The sequence below is a fragment of the Hylobates moloch genome, unplaced genomic scaffold, assembly GCF_009828535.3.
Source record: "Hylobates moloch isolate HMO894 unplaced genomic scaffold, HMol_V3 SCAFFOLD_9, whole genome shotgun sequence".
Classification (NCBI taxonomy): domain Eukaryota; kingdom Metazoa; phylum Chordata; class Mammalia; order Primates; family Hylobatidae; genus Hylobates; species Hylobates moloch.
In genome coordinates, this window is record NW_026652284.1 from 100,633,510 (window position 1) to 100,650,220 (window position 16,711).

The window sequence follows — 16,711 nt, forward strand, 5'->3', positions numbered from 1 at the left end:
TTCTCTTGCCTGATTGTTCTGGCTAGGACTTCCTGTACTATGTTGAAGAGATGTAAAGTGGGCATCCTTGTTTTGTTCCAGTTCTCAGGGGGAATGCTTTCAACTTTTCTCCATTCCATATGATGTTGGCTGTGGGGTTCTTGTATATGGCTTTTATTAATTTGAGGTAAGTCCCTTCTATGCCTAGTTAGTTGAGGGTTTTTTTTCTATCATAAAAAGATGCTGGATTTTATCAAATGCCTCTTTCTGCATCTACTGACATGGTCACATGGTTTTTGTTACTGATTCTCTTTATGTGATGTATCACATTTTTTGACCTGCATCCCTGGAGTGAAACCCACTTGATAGTGGTGTGTTATCTTTCTGATGTGCTGTTGGATTTGGTTAGCTAGTATTTTGTTGAAGATTTTTGCATCTATGTTCATCAGGCATATTGGTCTGTAGTTTTCATTGTTGTTGTTATTGTTATGTCCTTTCCCAGTTTTGGTATTGGTTACTATCTTCTTAGAATGATTTAGGAATGATTCCCTCTTTCTCAATCTTTTGAAATAGTTTCAGTAGGATTGGTAACAATTCTTCTTTGAATGTGTGATAGAATTCATCTGTGAATCCTTCTGGCCCTGGGCTTTTTTTCTGTTGGCCTTTTCTTCTTATTATTATTGCTGATTCAATCTCTCTGCTTGTTATTGGGCTGTCTGGGGTTTCTATTTCTTCCTGCTTAATCTAGGAGGCTTGTATGTTTCCAGGAATTTATCCATTTCCTCTAGGTTATCTAGTTTATGCACACAGAAGTGTTCACAGTAGTCTCAAAATGAAACTCTCCAGGTTCATTTCTAATTGAGCTCATTGGAAACTTCTCTCTTCTTTTCTTGGTTAATCTAGCTAATGGTCTATCAATTTTGTTTATTTTTTCAAAGGATCAAGTTTTTCTTTCATTAATCTTTTGTATTTTTTTGTTTCAGTTTCATTTAGTTCTGTTCTGATCTTCATTATTTCTTTTCTTCTGCTAGCTTTGGGTTTGGTTTGTTCTTGTTTCTCTAGTTACTTGAGGTGTGACATTGGGCTGTCAGTTTGTGATTTTTCAGAAAAATTTGCTGTATGCATTTAGCAATATAGATTTTCCTCTTAGCACTGCTTTTGCTGTATCCCAGAGGTTTTGATAAGTTGTGTCACTACTATCATTTACTTCAAAGCATTTTTAAATTTCCATCTCAATTTTATTGTTAACCCAAAAATCATTCAGGAGCAGATTGTTTAAATTCCACATATTTGTAGTTTTGGGGTTTTATTTTAAAGCTGATTTCTAGTTTTATTCCACTGTAATCTCAGAAGATACTTAATGTGATTCTGATTTTTAAAAATTTATCGAGACTTGTTTTGTGGCCTATCAAATGGTCTCTCTTGGAGAATGTTCCATGTGATGATGAGAAGAATGTATATTCTGCAGTTCTTGGGTAGAATGTTCTGTAATGTAGAATGTTTTGTAAATACATGTTAGGTCCCTTTGTTCTAGAGTGTAGTTAAGCCCCCCCCCCCCTTTTTTTTTTTTTTGAGATGGAGTTTCTCTCTTGTCGCCCAGGCTAGAGTGCGATCTTGGCTCACTGCAACTTCTGCCTCCTGGGTTCATGTGATTCTCCTGCCTCAGCCTCCCGAGTAGCTGGGATTACAGGCATCTGCCACCTTGCCCAGCTCATTTTTGTATTTTTAGCAGAGACGGAGTTTCACCATGTTGGCCAGGCTGGTCTTGAACTCCTGACTTCATGTGATCTGCCCACCTCGGCCTCCCAAAATGCTGGGATTACAGGCATGAGCCACTGCGCATGGCCATTCATTTTTGCTTTGTTGACACTGTTTCTTGATCTGTCTAGTGCTGTCAGTGTGCACTGAAGTTTCCCACTATTATTGTGTTGCTGTCTGTCTTACTTCTCACATCTAGTACTAATTGTTTTGTGTATCTGGTAGCTCCAGTGTAAGGTGCATATAAATTTAGGATTATAATATCTTCTTATTGGATTGATCCTTCTGTCACTGTAAAATGACCTTGTCTTTTTTTTTTTTTTTTACTGTTGTTGCTTTAAAGTCTGTTTTATCTGATGTAAGCATAGCTATTCCTGCTTGCTTTTGTTTTCTATTTGCATGGAATATCTTTTTCCACCCCTTTACCTTGAGTTTAGATGAATCCTTACATGTTAGGCGAGTCTCTTGAATACAGCAGATATTTGGTTTGTGATTTTGTATCTATTCTGCCAATTTGTATCTCTAAGTGGAGCAATTAGGCATTTACATTCAATGTTAATATAGAGATACGAGGTACTGTTCCATTCATTTTATTCATTGTTACCTACTTTTTATATTGTTATTGTTTTCTGCTCTCAATTTTATTGTTTTATGCTCTGTGTTATGCTCTCAATTTTATTTTTATGCTTTCAATTTTATTGTTAACCCAAAAATCATTCAGGAGCAGATTGTTTAATTTCCATGTATTTGTAGTTTTGGGGTTTTCTTTTGAAGCTGATTTCTAGTTTTATTCCACTGTGGTCTCAGAAGATACTTAATGTGATTCTGATTTTTAAAAACTTATTGAGACTTGTTTTGTGCCCTGTGATATGGTCTCTCTTGGCGAATGCTCCACGTGATAATGAGAAGAATGTATATTCCGCAGTTCTTGGGTAGAATGTTCTGTAATGTAGAATGTAGAATGTTCTGATGTTCTGTAAATACATGTTAGGTCCTTTTGTTCTAGAGTGTAGTTAAGTCCTTTTTTTTTTTTTTTTTTTTTTTTTTTTGAGACGGGGTTTCTCTCGTCACCCAGGCTAGAGTGCAATGGTGCGACCTCGGCTCACTGCAACTTCTGCCTCCGTGGTTGAAACGCTCCACTGCATTTTATTATTTAATTCCCTAAGTGTGTCTTTCATTTCCAGAAATTGATTGGATTTTCTTTAGGATATCTATCTCTTTAGAAAATTTTTTGTTCACATCCTCAATTGTTTTGAAATTTTCTTTGTTGTTTTTCACCTTTCTCTTATATCTCCTTGAATAGCTTAATAACCAATTTCAATTCCTTATCTGGTATTTCAACAGTTTCATCTTTGTTTAGATTCATTCCTGGAGGGCTAGTGTGATATTTTGGGGGTGTTATAGAACCCTGTTTTGTCATATTACCAGAATTACCTGTCTCATTCTTCCTCATTTGGGTAGATGATTTCTTCTCATTACTCTTGAATTTGTGTTTGATTTGACGTTTTTTGTTAATTTCTTTTTTCCCCCTCAAGGATGTGACTTTAATGTTTGTAGTTTATTGCAGCCTAATTCAGTTCTTGTTCTTGGTGCTTTCACAGGTGAAGATTCTGTATAAGTCCCTCAGTTATAGAGTCTTTGTATGATGGCTTTCGCAGATGCTGGTTGCAGTAGCAATCTGCTTGCTGTGTCACCAAGTTCACTGTATCCTATAGGGTTGGAACGGCAGAGGTCTCCTGAAACTTGTCTCATTCCCTCATGGTGTGCGCTATTTATTTATTGCCCAGTATTTTATTTACTGGGTTGAATAGTTCAATAGTTGAATAGGCTTCAGGCCAATAGGGGAGGTGTCCATGGGTAAAAACCAGCTTTGGCTATAGCAGGTGGGTAAATGTAATATCTAATGGTGTCCTAGCCTTGATAGAGGTGGCTAGGTGAACTCCCAGGAAGACACACTGAGATCTTATCCGAGGGAAGGACAAGAGCCATCTCAGCGCCCCTGCCAGGCCAGCAGGAAAGCTATCCTCCTCTCAGACTAACTTCTGACTCATTGTTCTGGATATTCAGACCAGACAGGCACCTTTTGTCATCTGCAGGAATACTGATGTTCCAAGTAGAGAGAAATTGTGACTCTACCTCTCTTGCAAGCCTACACCTGGAAGGCGCTCCTCCTGTGGGATGCAGTCACCCAAAGTGTTCCTGTAAGGCTGTCTATAGGTGCATCCCTGCCAAGGTCCCATGGGAAAAGCCCCAGCTGTGTCAGCAATGGTGGATGAGGGAGAAAATAAATCTCCAAGACCCTTCAAAAGTACCAGAGCTGCCTAATTGTTGGGGTAGAGCTACACACTTTCCCTGCTGAGCTCAGCACTGCAACTATGCCTCTGCTGAAAGAAACTTCCCACCAGTGGAAAGATCTGGGACTCAAGGCCTGCTGTCTGGGTTTTTTTGTCCCGCAGGGTTTTCCCTTGATGTGTTGTACTTCCTCTTCCTCTAGGAGTAAGAATACCTGAGAGCCAGAGACTAATGTGAATGCTATTGCTCCTCTGGGTCTTCCACACTCCAGAATGCTGCTGGGGAATGTTTGCAAGGGATCCAGAGATGTGATCTGTCCTCAAGTCTCCCAGCAGTGGGTACCACCACCAGTTCTGATGGGGGTGGCAGGGGAGTGATGCAGACTCTTAGATTCCTTGGTTACAGGTAGCCTCCATGTATTGGTCTTCTCAAATGCTGGTTGTAGCAGTAATGAACTGGTCACATGGACAGACTCAAGATCCCCTGGTTAGCCAGGGTGGTGCAGGCAATGGTGATAGCTGAGGTCACACACAAGTTTTCTCCTTTCTGGGTACTGTGTTGTTCCACCTGGAAATGCTGTAAAGAACTGTGTCAGTTGGCTTCCAGCCAGGAGGTGACACTTGCAAAAGAATACCAGCTGCAGTGGTAATGGTGGGATTTGTGCTTGCCTCATGTTACCCACGGAAGGTACTCTGGTTTCTCAGGTAATGGGCAAGGCCATTAAGCTTCCAAAAATTTCTGTCCTTTGTGTTAAGCTACCAGGGAGGGTGGAGGGACAAAGCCAGGTGGGGGCTGAGTTAGGGAGGTCTATGCTCTGACTCTGCATGACAGGCAAGCAGCAGCCCCTGTGGAAGTTGTGGGTTGGTTCTCTGGCCACTGGGGTAAGGTTTCAAAGAGGAGCATAGCTGCCTCTGTTGCACAGAAGTTTGTGCAGGGAGTAAGGAGCACCCAGCTTCCACGCACTTGGCAAGGCAGATCTCACACCTGCAGTTTTCTGCTAGCAGCAGTGAGCTAAGTTCCAGGCTGTCTACACTCAGAACTGAAAACTGCCCCAGGCCATAAGCCTTCACTGCAGAAATAGCAACAGTGGCTTTTAGGCCATACCCTTCCCAGTCCACCCACATAGCTCCTACATTTGTGGCTGCATCAAACTTCTCATTCGCTTCCCAGCCCCCCTCCCCCTGCCCCGACTGCTTCTGGCTAAGGGTGTTCCCCCTCACTAGAAGTTGTATCACAAAATTCATTTGCGAGCTTCTTTCAATCTGTGACCACTGCCTGAGTAGGCAGACCTCCATGAGGTCCCCTGTGAGGCAGAATAAAGAATGGCTTCCCTTGGTTTGCAGTGGAGACTGGGAATGCATGCAAGGTTCGTCCTGCTGCTGTTCCTACTTTTATATTCCTCCCCACTCCCTAAATCAGTTCTAGCACGGTGTAGGGTTAAGGCCTTCCCCCGTGGCCTGGATTTCTAGATTTCCCGGTGGGGGTGTATATTCTGGAGGCAGCGTTTCTCCTTCTCACACTCTATGGACAAAGTTTTCATCTGGCTTATGGTGTAGGCTGCATCCTGCCACATCTTTAAAAGAGACTGTGGATTTCAGTTTTCCTATTAAGTTCCTGCATTGCTTTTTGAAAAAAAAAGTTCACAGTGTGAGTATCTACCCACTGTTTTGTCTTTCCAAGCAGGAGAGGCATGCTAATGATGCCTCCAATCTGCCATCTTGGAAAAAAAAAAACCAGAATATCATTAAATATCCATACTACACAAAGTGATCTACAGATTCAATGCAATCCCTATCAAAATTCCAATGTCATTCTTCACAGAAACAGAAAACACAATCTTAAAATTTGAATAGGGCCACAAGATCCAAATAGCCAAGACAACATTGACCAAAAAGAACAAAGCTGGAGGCATCACACTGCTGGATTTAAAAATATGCTACAAAGCTATAGTAATCAAAACAGCATGACACTGGCATAAAAATAGACACATTGAGGAATGAATAGAATAGAGAGCTCATAAATAAACCCACACACCTATGGTCAATTAATTTTCAAAAAGGGTGTCAGGTACAGACAATGGGGAAAAGGGCAGTCTCTTCAATAAGCTGTGTTGGAAAAAATGCATATCTTCATGCAGGAAAATAAAAATAAACCTTATCTTCACCCCTTATACAAGAATCAACTCAGAGTAAAGATTTAAATGTTAAGACCTAAAACTATAAAACTAATAGGCGAAAACATAGGGAGAAACCTCCAGGACATTGGTCTGGGTAGTGATTTCTTGGATTGTTCCCCAAAGCACAGGCAATGAAAGCAAAAATGGACAAATGAGATTGCATTAAACTAAAAAGCTTATGCACAGCAAAGGAAATAGTTATCACAGCAAAAAGGCAACCCACAGATTGGGAGAAAATATTTGTAAACCATACATTGTACAAGGGGATAAGATCCAAAATACATAAGCAACAAAGAAACAAGAAAACAAATAACTATTAAAAAATGGGCAAAAGACCTGAATAGTTGTTTCTCAAAAGAAGACATACAAATCATAGTTTTTTGAATGAAATGGGTTAAAGAAAGATGGCTGTGGCATATTATCTTGTTTTTCATGTCTTCTAACTGCCTTTAAGCAGAAATACCTTTTTTGTTTTGTTAATTATCCCCTCTTATACTGAAGTTGTGTGGCCCCAGATGAAATTGGATGACACAAAGTGTGCTCATGCTGCATCGGGTTTGTAAGTTATCTTCAACTCCCTGCAAGTGCTTGTCAGTTTTTAGTTCTCTGGAAAGCAGATGATTATTGGGATGTTAATATTAAGCCTTTGTCTTCAGTGTTATCTGCTATGTTCATCAGTGTGATTACTTTAGGCCCGGTGGCTGTTGCAGTATCACATGCTCTTATTGTAAAACTTTGCAATATGTAAGTCTTTTCCTTTCCTATCACTTATAATAGGACACTTACTCACGTTTTACTGAGAAAGTAACATAAATACAACAGGATATTTCCCATAGGGCAATGGACTTGAGTAAAATGGGGTAAGAGAGGTAAGGTATATTGTATATTCTTCCCAGGTCATTATGCTCAGTTGAATGGTGTCTTTCACATTTACTGATATTATCCAATAGTGCAATGCATAGTCATCTGGTGAAGAATGGCTTATGAACAAATATGATTTTGTTTTTGGGGATTCCTTATTTATCTGCACTAATTTGCACATTGAGGATACATATGGTAACAGAAAACATGTTAATGTTCTTGTTCTTTCCAATGTTTAGAATAATTTGAGTTTCCTTCTTTTTGTATAAGAACTTGTATTATTTTTAAAAAGTCCTCTTCTGTTTCTTCTATTCATTTTACTTTGATAGGAGCTGCTATTCTAGGGTCCAGCTTATCTTCCTCCCTTGGACTACTGAGTCCCATACAGTGAGTTGTGATTTTTATTTGGCTACTTGAGGTTGTATTCTCTCAGGGTATGTACAGATCAGGCAGTTAAACTCTCAGACAATGGCAAATTGTTAGGCAGTGGGAGGTGTAATAGTTTCTGCTTCTAAACTGTTGCACTATCTTGGCTCAAAGCCTCTCTGAAAAAAAAATAAGTAAAAGTTTTAAAATAAACTTTTCTGCTTCAGTTTTCTCTGAATGCAAAATGGAGTTGTCTCCTAACAGCAAGCAGTAGGAGCAATTCAGTCCACCAATATAGCCTCTGTTTAGGTCTACATGCATCAGCAGAATCGGGCAACCCTTCCTCTCATGCACAGCAAGTAAGAGTGAGGTTTATGGTGATTATTCTCAATATTGTTATCGAATACTTCATATTATAATGATTTGGCTCAATATTCTTATAGACCATGTCTCTATGATCTTACTTGCTCAAACACTCAAGTTTTGTTAAAAATAAGGACCTTTCTTCAGTGGTCCTTCCGCCATCCAACAAACATGTGCCAGCACTGTTCTAGGTGTTTAGTATACACTGAGCAAAAATTCCTATTAAAGCTGATGTATCAGAAACTGGAGACTTATTTCATGTTGGCTCACTCCCCTAAAATTACTCCATCAGAAGTAAGAAGGGGAGGTTCTTTCTGGTCCAACACCTTAAAATGTAACCGAGACTTCCTTCTGAATGGTAGTTAACCTGTGCTGGGTTATATGTGCTTTGTTAAAGAGTTTGTAATACAGAAACATACTCACCTTTTCTCATCTAGCAGTGGCTAAGTCCATGGGCTTTCAAGCCCAACTGCCTAGAAGCAAATCCTATTTTACCTTGGCCAAATTACTTAATTTATTGCTGCTTCACTGTGTCCCCTTTAAATGGGGAGGATAACAGTACCTCCATTACAGTATGTATTAATTAAATAATTCATATAAAGTGGTTATGCCTGGCACATAGTAGGTGCTTATGTCATATTTAATGCAGCTATTAAATAAACATGTTTACATCATAATTCACACAGTTGTATCAGCGCGTTTGACAACCAGTTTTACTTGTTTACAGATCTATCTATACTTCCTTCCCATCCTACAATAGACTCTTTGATGGGGCATGGAAGTGTTGGGGGCAACTTGTATGATTTCTGTTTTCCCAGGACCTAGCACTGTGCCTGGCATATAGCAGTACTCAATATATGTTTGCTGAATGAATGGGAAAGTTGGTCTGAAATTCATTCCTTGATTGGCTAGGGCAAGAGAAGAAAAAATACCACCATAAAAATGCTCAAATGCAGTGGCTCAGTATCTTAATTTCTAGACAGCATATTTTACAAGCAATAGTCATCCTAGCACCCCAATCTAAGTGCCAGTACAGAGATGAATGGAAGCCAACAGGACAGATATGGGAAAACAGTGTGGAGAGTCTACAAACAGAATCACTGGCAGGGAAGAGGGATTTCTAACGAGCAGACAGGCATTATGTATTTTTGTGTCATGTGGGGCCAAGAGGCTATATGGGACACAGAAAAAGATATCAGTTTATAAATATTTCAGGGCAAACTTTACCCTACTAAGCTGCAAATATGAATTTAGATGGATGACAGGTTAGATAAAAAAGCCACTGAAATGAAAAGTGAAGGTAGAGCTTGTTCACAAGGGACAAGAATAGTGACCTGCAAACTTGAGAAAATCTGCATGGAGAGGCATTTTTGGAATGTGTAACTGCAATTCTATACACAGGGTCTGTTTTTTATCATTAAATGCAACACTAGTCAACCAAGTAAGTGATTTTATTATTATCAACTATAACATTCAAATCAGATTACATAAAAATGGTTCTATAAAATTATATTTTAATTATAATTTCCTATTGAAGGACTATACCTTCCTGACCTTTCCCCACAGTGATTCAGCACATAAAACAGGTACTGAACTGCTGCAGTTGTTTTACCCCATCCTGTAGGTTAGAGAAACTCATCAGAAGAAAGCTTCAATCACTTCACTGTTATTTTCTGCAATTCTTATTCTCTTATAGCCGATAATCTTCAGGTCTGAAAGAAAAAATCAACATATTTCTTCATGAATCATTATTTCGTTTTCTCCTGACTGATGAAGATTATTTTTCCAATTTAAAATAAAAATAACTGTTCACCAAGAAATAGCTACAAACACTACATCTAAATTTTTGGTGAAAAAAAAACATTAACATCAAATCTTTATAAAGTAGAACAGTTAAGTGACAACTCCAAAGTCTTTTTGAAAGTATAAATATAAGCCACCTTGTGCCTATATAAGAATGTATTTAGTAACTTAATAACCTGAATTCAATTTCTCTGTTCCATTTTTAAACACTTTTATAAAGTCCTTATTGAAAAGATTACTGTAATCTTTAAGAGTTTAAAAATCATACAAAGACATGGATTTATAGTACAAATGCAAATTTTGAGTAAGTGATTTTTCCTATTTATATTATCATATGCTAAATTTAATTTTCATTATGATCCATATACAAAATAAGTGTATAAACACCAGTCCTTTAATATTTATTTACAAACATAACTGGTTTTTCTTATTTATGCAATTATAAGATTAACCACACCTGAGAGCTGCTTTCATTAGTAAATTAAAAAAAATTTTCGGAAGTATTAAATTATAACAATAGACAAAATTAAAAATAGGAAATTATAAAATGCAAACAATTTGTCCTGTTATCTTTTCAAAAGTGTATTTGTAGGTGTTGGGTTTCCATATGGAATTTTCTGAAGGAAGTTAGTAACAAACTAAACAGATATTTTGGCCAAGATGGCTGATTAGAAGCAGCTGTGGTCTGCAGCTCTCCCAGAGGAATGAAAATGGCAAGTGAATTCAGCACCTTCAACTGAAATATCGAGGTTCTCACATTGGGACTGACTAGGCGGACAACTCGACCCATGGAGAAAGAACTAAGGAAATCAGGATGGAGTGATCGCCCACCTGGGAGTGGCATGGAGCCAAAGAAACCCCCACTCCCAGCCATGGGAAGCAGTGAGTGATTGTGTGACCCCACCTGGGAAACCACGTTTCTCTCACGGATCTTTGCAGCCTGTGGATCAGGAGATATCCTCGTGAGCCCACACCACCAGGGCCTTGGGTCCAATACACAGAGCTGTGCAGAGTCTTGGCAGAGCAGTTGCTCAGGCTCACACAGAGAGCCAGGAGTTTAACAGACTCTAGCCCCAGGAATCCCAGTAAGGCAGGAGATCCATCCATAAATTCTCCGAGGAAGGGGGCTGAATCCAGGGAGCCAAGCAGTGTTGTTCTGCGGGCCCCACTTCCATGGCACCTCACAAGTTAAGCCTCACTGGATTGGAAATCCAGCCAACCAGTGCAAGAGGCTGGAGACTGCCTGAGATGGACAAGTTCCTCGGGGGACTTGTCCCCGGGGCAGCTGCCATTTCTGTGGTTAGGTCGACTCAGCCATTCTAGCCTGCCAGCTCCAAGGAGTCCACTGGACTAGGAGGAGTCGCCCACGATGCAACACAGCTGCTGTGCCAGATCACGGCCACACTGCTTCTTTAAGTGGGACCCTAATCCATCCCTCCTCACTGGGTGGGGCCTCCCTGCAGGAATTTCAACAACTCTAGCCAGGGTTATATGAACAGGACTCTGATCTCTCCCTGGGATGGAGCCCTGGGAAGAGACGGCCTCTGTTTCTGCAGTTCATTTGACACAGCCATTCCAGCCTGCCAGCTCCAGGGAGTCCAGGCAGTCCAGACAAGGAGGAGTCCACCATAATGCAGCATAGCTGCTGTGCCAGATTGTGGCCAGACTTTTTCTTTAAGTGGGATCCCGATCCATCCCTCCTCACCAGTTCGTGCCAGTGAGCACCAGCAACTCCAGGAATTTCAGCAACTCCAGCCAGGGTAATACAGACAGATCTCTGATCCTTCCCTGGGATGGAGCCCGTGGTGGGAGGGGTGGCCAATATCTAAGCAGTTCAGTCAACTCAGCCTTTCCAGCCTGTTGGCTCTGGACAGTTCAAGCAGTCCGGATGGGGATGGGCTCCCCACAACGCAGCACACCTACTCTACCAAAAAGCAGCCAGACTGCTTTAAGCAGATCCCTGATCCTGTCTCTCCTGACTGGGTGAGACCTCCCAACAGGGGTCTCCAGACACCTCCTACAGGAGTGTCTGGGCCGGCAACAGGTCACTACTCCTCTAGGACAGAGCTCCCAAAGGAAGGAACAGGCTACCATCATTGCTGTTTTGTAGGCTTAACTGGTCATACCTCCAGGTAAGGTAAAAACTGAAACAACTAGGGTCTGGAGCAATCCCCCAGCAAACTGCAACAGTCCTACAGAAAAGTGGTCTGATTGCTAAAAGAAAAACAACAAACAAAGTAACAACAACAACATCAACAAAAAAGACCCCATAAAACCCCACTGAAAGGTAAGCCGCCTCAAAAATCGAAGACAGATAAGCCCACAAAGATGAGAAAGAATCAATGCAAAAACCTGGAAAACTCTAAAAGCCAGAGTGCTTCTCCTCCTCCAAATGATTGCAACACCTCTCCAGCAAGGGCACAGAACTGGGCTGAAGTTGAGATGGCTGAACTGACAGAAGTAGGCTTCAGAAGGTGAGCAGTAATGAACTTCACTGAGCTAAAGGAGTGTGCTGTAATCCAATGCAAATAAGTAAAGAATCATGATAAAACAATACAGGAGCCAACAGCCAGAATAGCCAGTTTAGAGAGGAGCATTACTGACCTGATGGAACTGAAAAACACAACATGAGAAATACATAATGCAATCACAAGTATTAATAGCAGAATAGACCAAGTATCTTTCTGAAATAAGACAGGCAAACAATATATATATACACACATACACACATACACACACACACACACACACAGAATGAAAAGGAATGAACAAAACCTCCAAGAAATATGGGACTATGTAAAAACCTATGACTAATTGGGGTACCTGAAAAAGACAAGGAAAACAGAACCAAGTTGGGAAACATACTTCAAGATTATCATCCAGGAGAACTTCTCCAACCTAGGAAGACAGGCCAAAACTCAAATTCAGGAAATCCAGAGAACCCCAGTAAGGTACTCCATGAGAAGAGCAACTTCAAGACACATAATCTTCAGATTCTCCAAGGTCAAAATAAAAGAAAAAATGTTAAGGACAGCCAGAGAGAAAGGCCAGGTCACCTACGAAGAGAAACCAGTCGGACTAACAGTGGACCTCTCAGTAGAAACCCTACCAGCCAGAAGAGATTGGGGGCCAATATTCAACATTCTTAAAGAAAAGAAATTCCAACCCAGAATTTCATGTCTGGCCAAACCAAGCTTCATAAGTGAAGAAGAAATAAGATATTTTTCAGACAAACAAATACTGAGGGAATTCGTCACCACCAGGCCTGCCTTGAAAGAGCTCCTGAAGAAAGCATTAAATATGGAAAGGAACAACCATTACCAGCCACTACAAAAACACGCTAAAGTACACAGACCAGTGATGCTATGAAGCAACCACATAAACAAGTCTGCAAAATAACCAGCTAGCATCATGACATGATCAAATTCATACATAACAATATCAACCTTAAATGTAAATAGGCTAAATGCCCCAATTAAAAGACACAGAATGGCAAACCGGATAAAGAGTTGAGACCCATCGGTATGCCATCTTCAAGAGACCCATCTCATGAACAAAGACACACATAGGCTCGAAATAAAGGGATGGAGGAAAATTTACCAAGCAAATGGAAAAGAGAAAAAAGCAGGGGTTACAATCCTAATTTCTTACAAAACAGACTTTAAACCAACCAAAATTTAAAAAGACAGAAGGGCATTACATAATGGTAAAGGGTTCAATTCAACAAGAGTTAACTATCCTAAATATACATGCACCTAATACAGGAGCACCCAGATTTATAAAGCAAGTTCTTAGAGACCTATAAAGAGACTTAGACTCCCACATAATACTTGTGGGAGACTTTAATGCCCCACTGACAATATTCAACAGATTATCGGGACAGAAAATTAACAAAGATATTCAGGACCTGAACTCAGCTCTGGATCAAACAGACCTGATAGATATCTACAGAACTCTGCACCCCAAAACAACAGAACATACATTCTTCTCGTTGCCACATGGCATTTACTCTAAAACTGATCACAGTAAGGTAAAACACTTCTCAGCAAATGCAAAGAACTGAAATCATAATGGTCTCTCAGATCACAGCTCAATCAAATTAGAATTCAAGGCTAAGAAATTCACTCAAAACCATACAACTACATGGAAACCAAACAATCTGCTCCTGAATGACTCCTGGGTCAATAATGAAATTAAGGCAGAAATCAAGGAGTTCTTTGAAACTAATGAGAATGAAGAGACAACGTATCAGAATCTCTGAGACACAGCTAAAGCAGTGTTAAGAGGGAAATTCGTAGCACTAAATGCCCACAACAAAAACCTACTTAGATCTCAAATTAACAACCTGATATCACAACAAAAAGAACGAGAGTACCCAGAGCAAACATAGCTAGCAGAAGACAAGAAATAACCAAGATCAGAGTAGAACTGAAGGAGACAGAGACAAGAAAAATCGTTCAAAAAAAAAAATCAATGAATCCAGGAGCTGGCTTTTTGAAAAAAAAAATAAATAAATAAATAAATAAAATAGATAGACTGCTAGCTAGACTAATAAAGAAGAAGACAGAGGAGAATCAGACACAATCAGAAATGATAAGGGGGTATCACTACTGATCCTAAAGAAATACAAACCACCATGCAAGGATACTATAAACACCTCTATACACATAAAGTAGAAAATCCGGAAGAAATAGATAAATTCCTAGACACATAAACCCTCCAAAAACTGAACTAGGAAGAGATTAAATCCCTGAATAGACCCATAATTCTGAAATTGAATCAGTAATAAATAGTTCACCAACCAAAAAAAAAAAAAGCCCACAACCAGACAGATTTAGAGCTGAATTTTACCAGAGGTATAAAGAAGAGTTGGTACCATGTCTACTGAAACTATTCTAAAAAATTCAAAAGAAAGGACTCCTCCCTAACTTATTTTATGAGGCCAGCATAATCCTAATATCAAAATCTAGCAGAGGTACAACAACATAAAGAAAACTTTAGGCCAATATGCCTGATGAACATCGATGCAAAAATCCTCAATAAAACACTGGCAAACTGAATCCAGCGGCACGTCAAAAAGCTTAACCACCACAGTCAAGTCAGCTTCATCCCCAGGATGCAAGGTTGGTTCAACATATGCAGATCAATAAATGTAATTCAACACATAAAAAGAACTAAAGACATAACCATATGATCAGCTCAATAGACACAGAAAAAGCCTTTGATAAAAATCAACATCCTTTCATGTTAAAAACTCTCAATAAACTAGGTATTGAAGGAACATGCCTCAAAATAATAAGGGCCATATGTGACAAACCTACAGCCAATATCATACTGAATGGCGAAAAGCTGGAAGCATTACCCTTGAAAACCAGCAAATGACAAGGATGCCCTTTTTCACCACCCCTGTTCAACACCGTACTGGAAGCTCTGGCCAGGGCAATCAGGCAAGAGAAAGAAATAAAAGGTATTCAAATAGGGAGAGAAGTCAAATTACCTTTGTTTGCAGATGACATGACCCTATATCTAGAAAATCCCATAGTTCCATCCCAAAAGCTTCTTAAGCTGATAAGCAACTTCAACAAAGTCTCAGGATACAAAATCAATGTGCAAAAATTGCTAGCATTCCTATACACCAACAACATGCAAGCAGAGAGCCAAATCATAAATCAACTCCCATTCACAATTGTTACAAAGGAATAAAATACCTAGGAATACAGCTAACAAGGGAAATGAAGGACCTCTTCAAGGAGAACTACAAACCACTGCTCAAGGAAATCAGAGAGGACACAAACAAATGGGAAAAACATTCCATGCTCATGGATAGGAAGAATCAGTATTGTGAAAATGTCCATACTGCCCAAAGTAATGTATAGATTCAATGCTATTCCCATTAAGCTACCATTGACATTCTTCACAGAATTAGAATAAACTATTTTAAAATTCATATGGAACCAATAAAGAGCCCAAATAGCCAAGACAATCCTAAGCAAAAAGAACAAAGCTGAAGGCACTTTGCTACCCAACTCCAAACTATACTACAAGGCTACAGTAACCGAAATTGCATGGTACTGGTACAAGAACAGACACATAGACCAATGGAACAGAATTGAAAACTCAGAAATAAGACCATATGCCTACAACTATCTGATCTTCGACAGACCTGACAAAAACAAGCAATGGGGAAAGGATTTTCTACTCAATAAATGGTGCTGGGAAAACTGGCTAGCCATATGTGGAAAACTGAAACTGGACCCCTTCCTTACACCTAATACAAAATTTAACTCAAGATGAATTAAAGACTTAAATGTAAAACCCAAAACTATAAAACCCTAGAAGAAAATCTGGGCAATACCATTCAGGACATAGGCATGGGCAGATTTCATGACAAAAATTTCAAAAGCAATTACAACAAAAGCATGAATTGACAAATGGGATCTAATTAAACTAAAGAGCTTCTGTACAGCAAAAGAAACTAGCATCAGAGTCAACAGGCAACTCACAGAATGGGAGAAAATGTCTGTAATCTATTCATCTGACAAAGGTCTAATATCCAGCATCTACAATGAACTTAGACAAACTTAGAAGAAAAAATAACCCCATTAAAAAGCAGGCAGGCAAAGGACATGAACATACAATTCTTAAAAGAAGACATTCATGCAGCCAACAAACATATGAAAAAAAGCTCAACATCACTGATCATTAGAGAAATGCAAATCAAAACCACAACTGAGATACCATCTCATGCCAGTCAGAATGGAAATTATTAAAAAGTCCAGAAACAACAGATGCTGGCAAAGTTGTGGAGAAAAAGAAACACTTTTACATTGTTGGTGGGAGGGTAAATTAGTTCAACCATTGTGGAAGACAGTGTGGCAATTCCTCAAAGATCTAGAGGCAGAAATACCATTTGACCTAGCAATTCCATTTCTGGGTATATACCCAAAGGAATATAAATCATTCTATTATAAAGACAAAAGCATGTGTATGTTCATTGCAGCACTATTCACAATAGCAAAGACATGGAATCAACCCAAATTCCCAGACTGGATAAAGAAAATGTGGTACATATATACCATGGAATACTATGCAGCCATAAAAAGAAATGAGATC

At 39.5% G+C, this 16,711-nt stretch overlaps 1 protein-coding gene across 1 annotated transcript in view; it reads right to left on the bottom strand.

Annotated features, from left to right (window-relative positions):
* Window positions 1–9,232: 9,232 nt before the first annotated feature.
* The window catches only part of MRPL13 (mitochondrial ribosomal protein L13), a 52,381-nt gene continuing 44,902 nt past the window's right edge, over window positions 9,233–16,711 (bottom strand). The window contains exon 7 of the mRNA XM_032760342.2: window positions 9,233–9,507. Coding sequence (XP_032616233.1) covers window positions 9,486–9,507 — 22 coding nt within the window. The 3' untranslated portion in view covers window positions 9,233–9,485. The remainder of the gene's footprint in view (window positions 9,508–16,711) is intronic.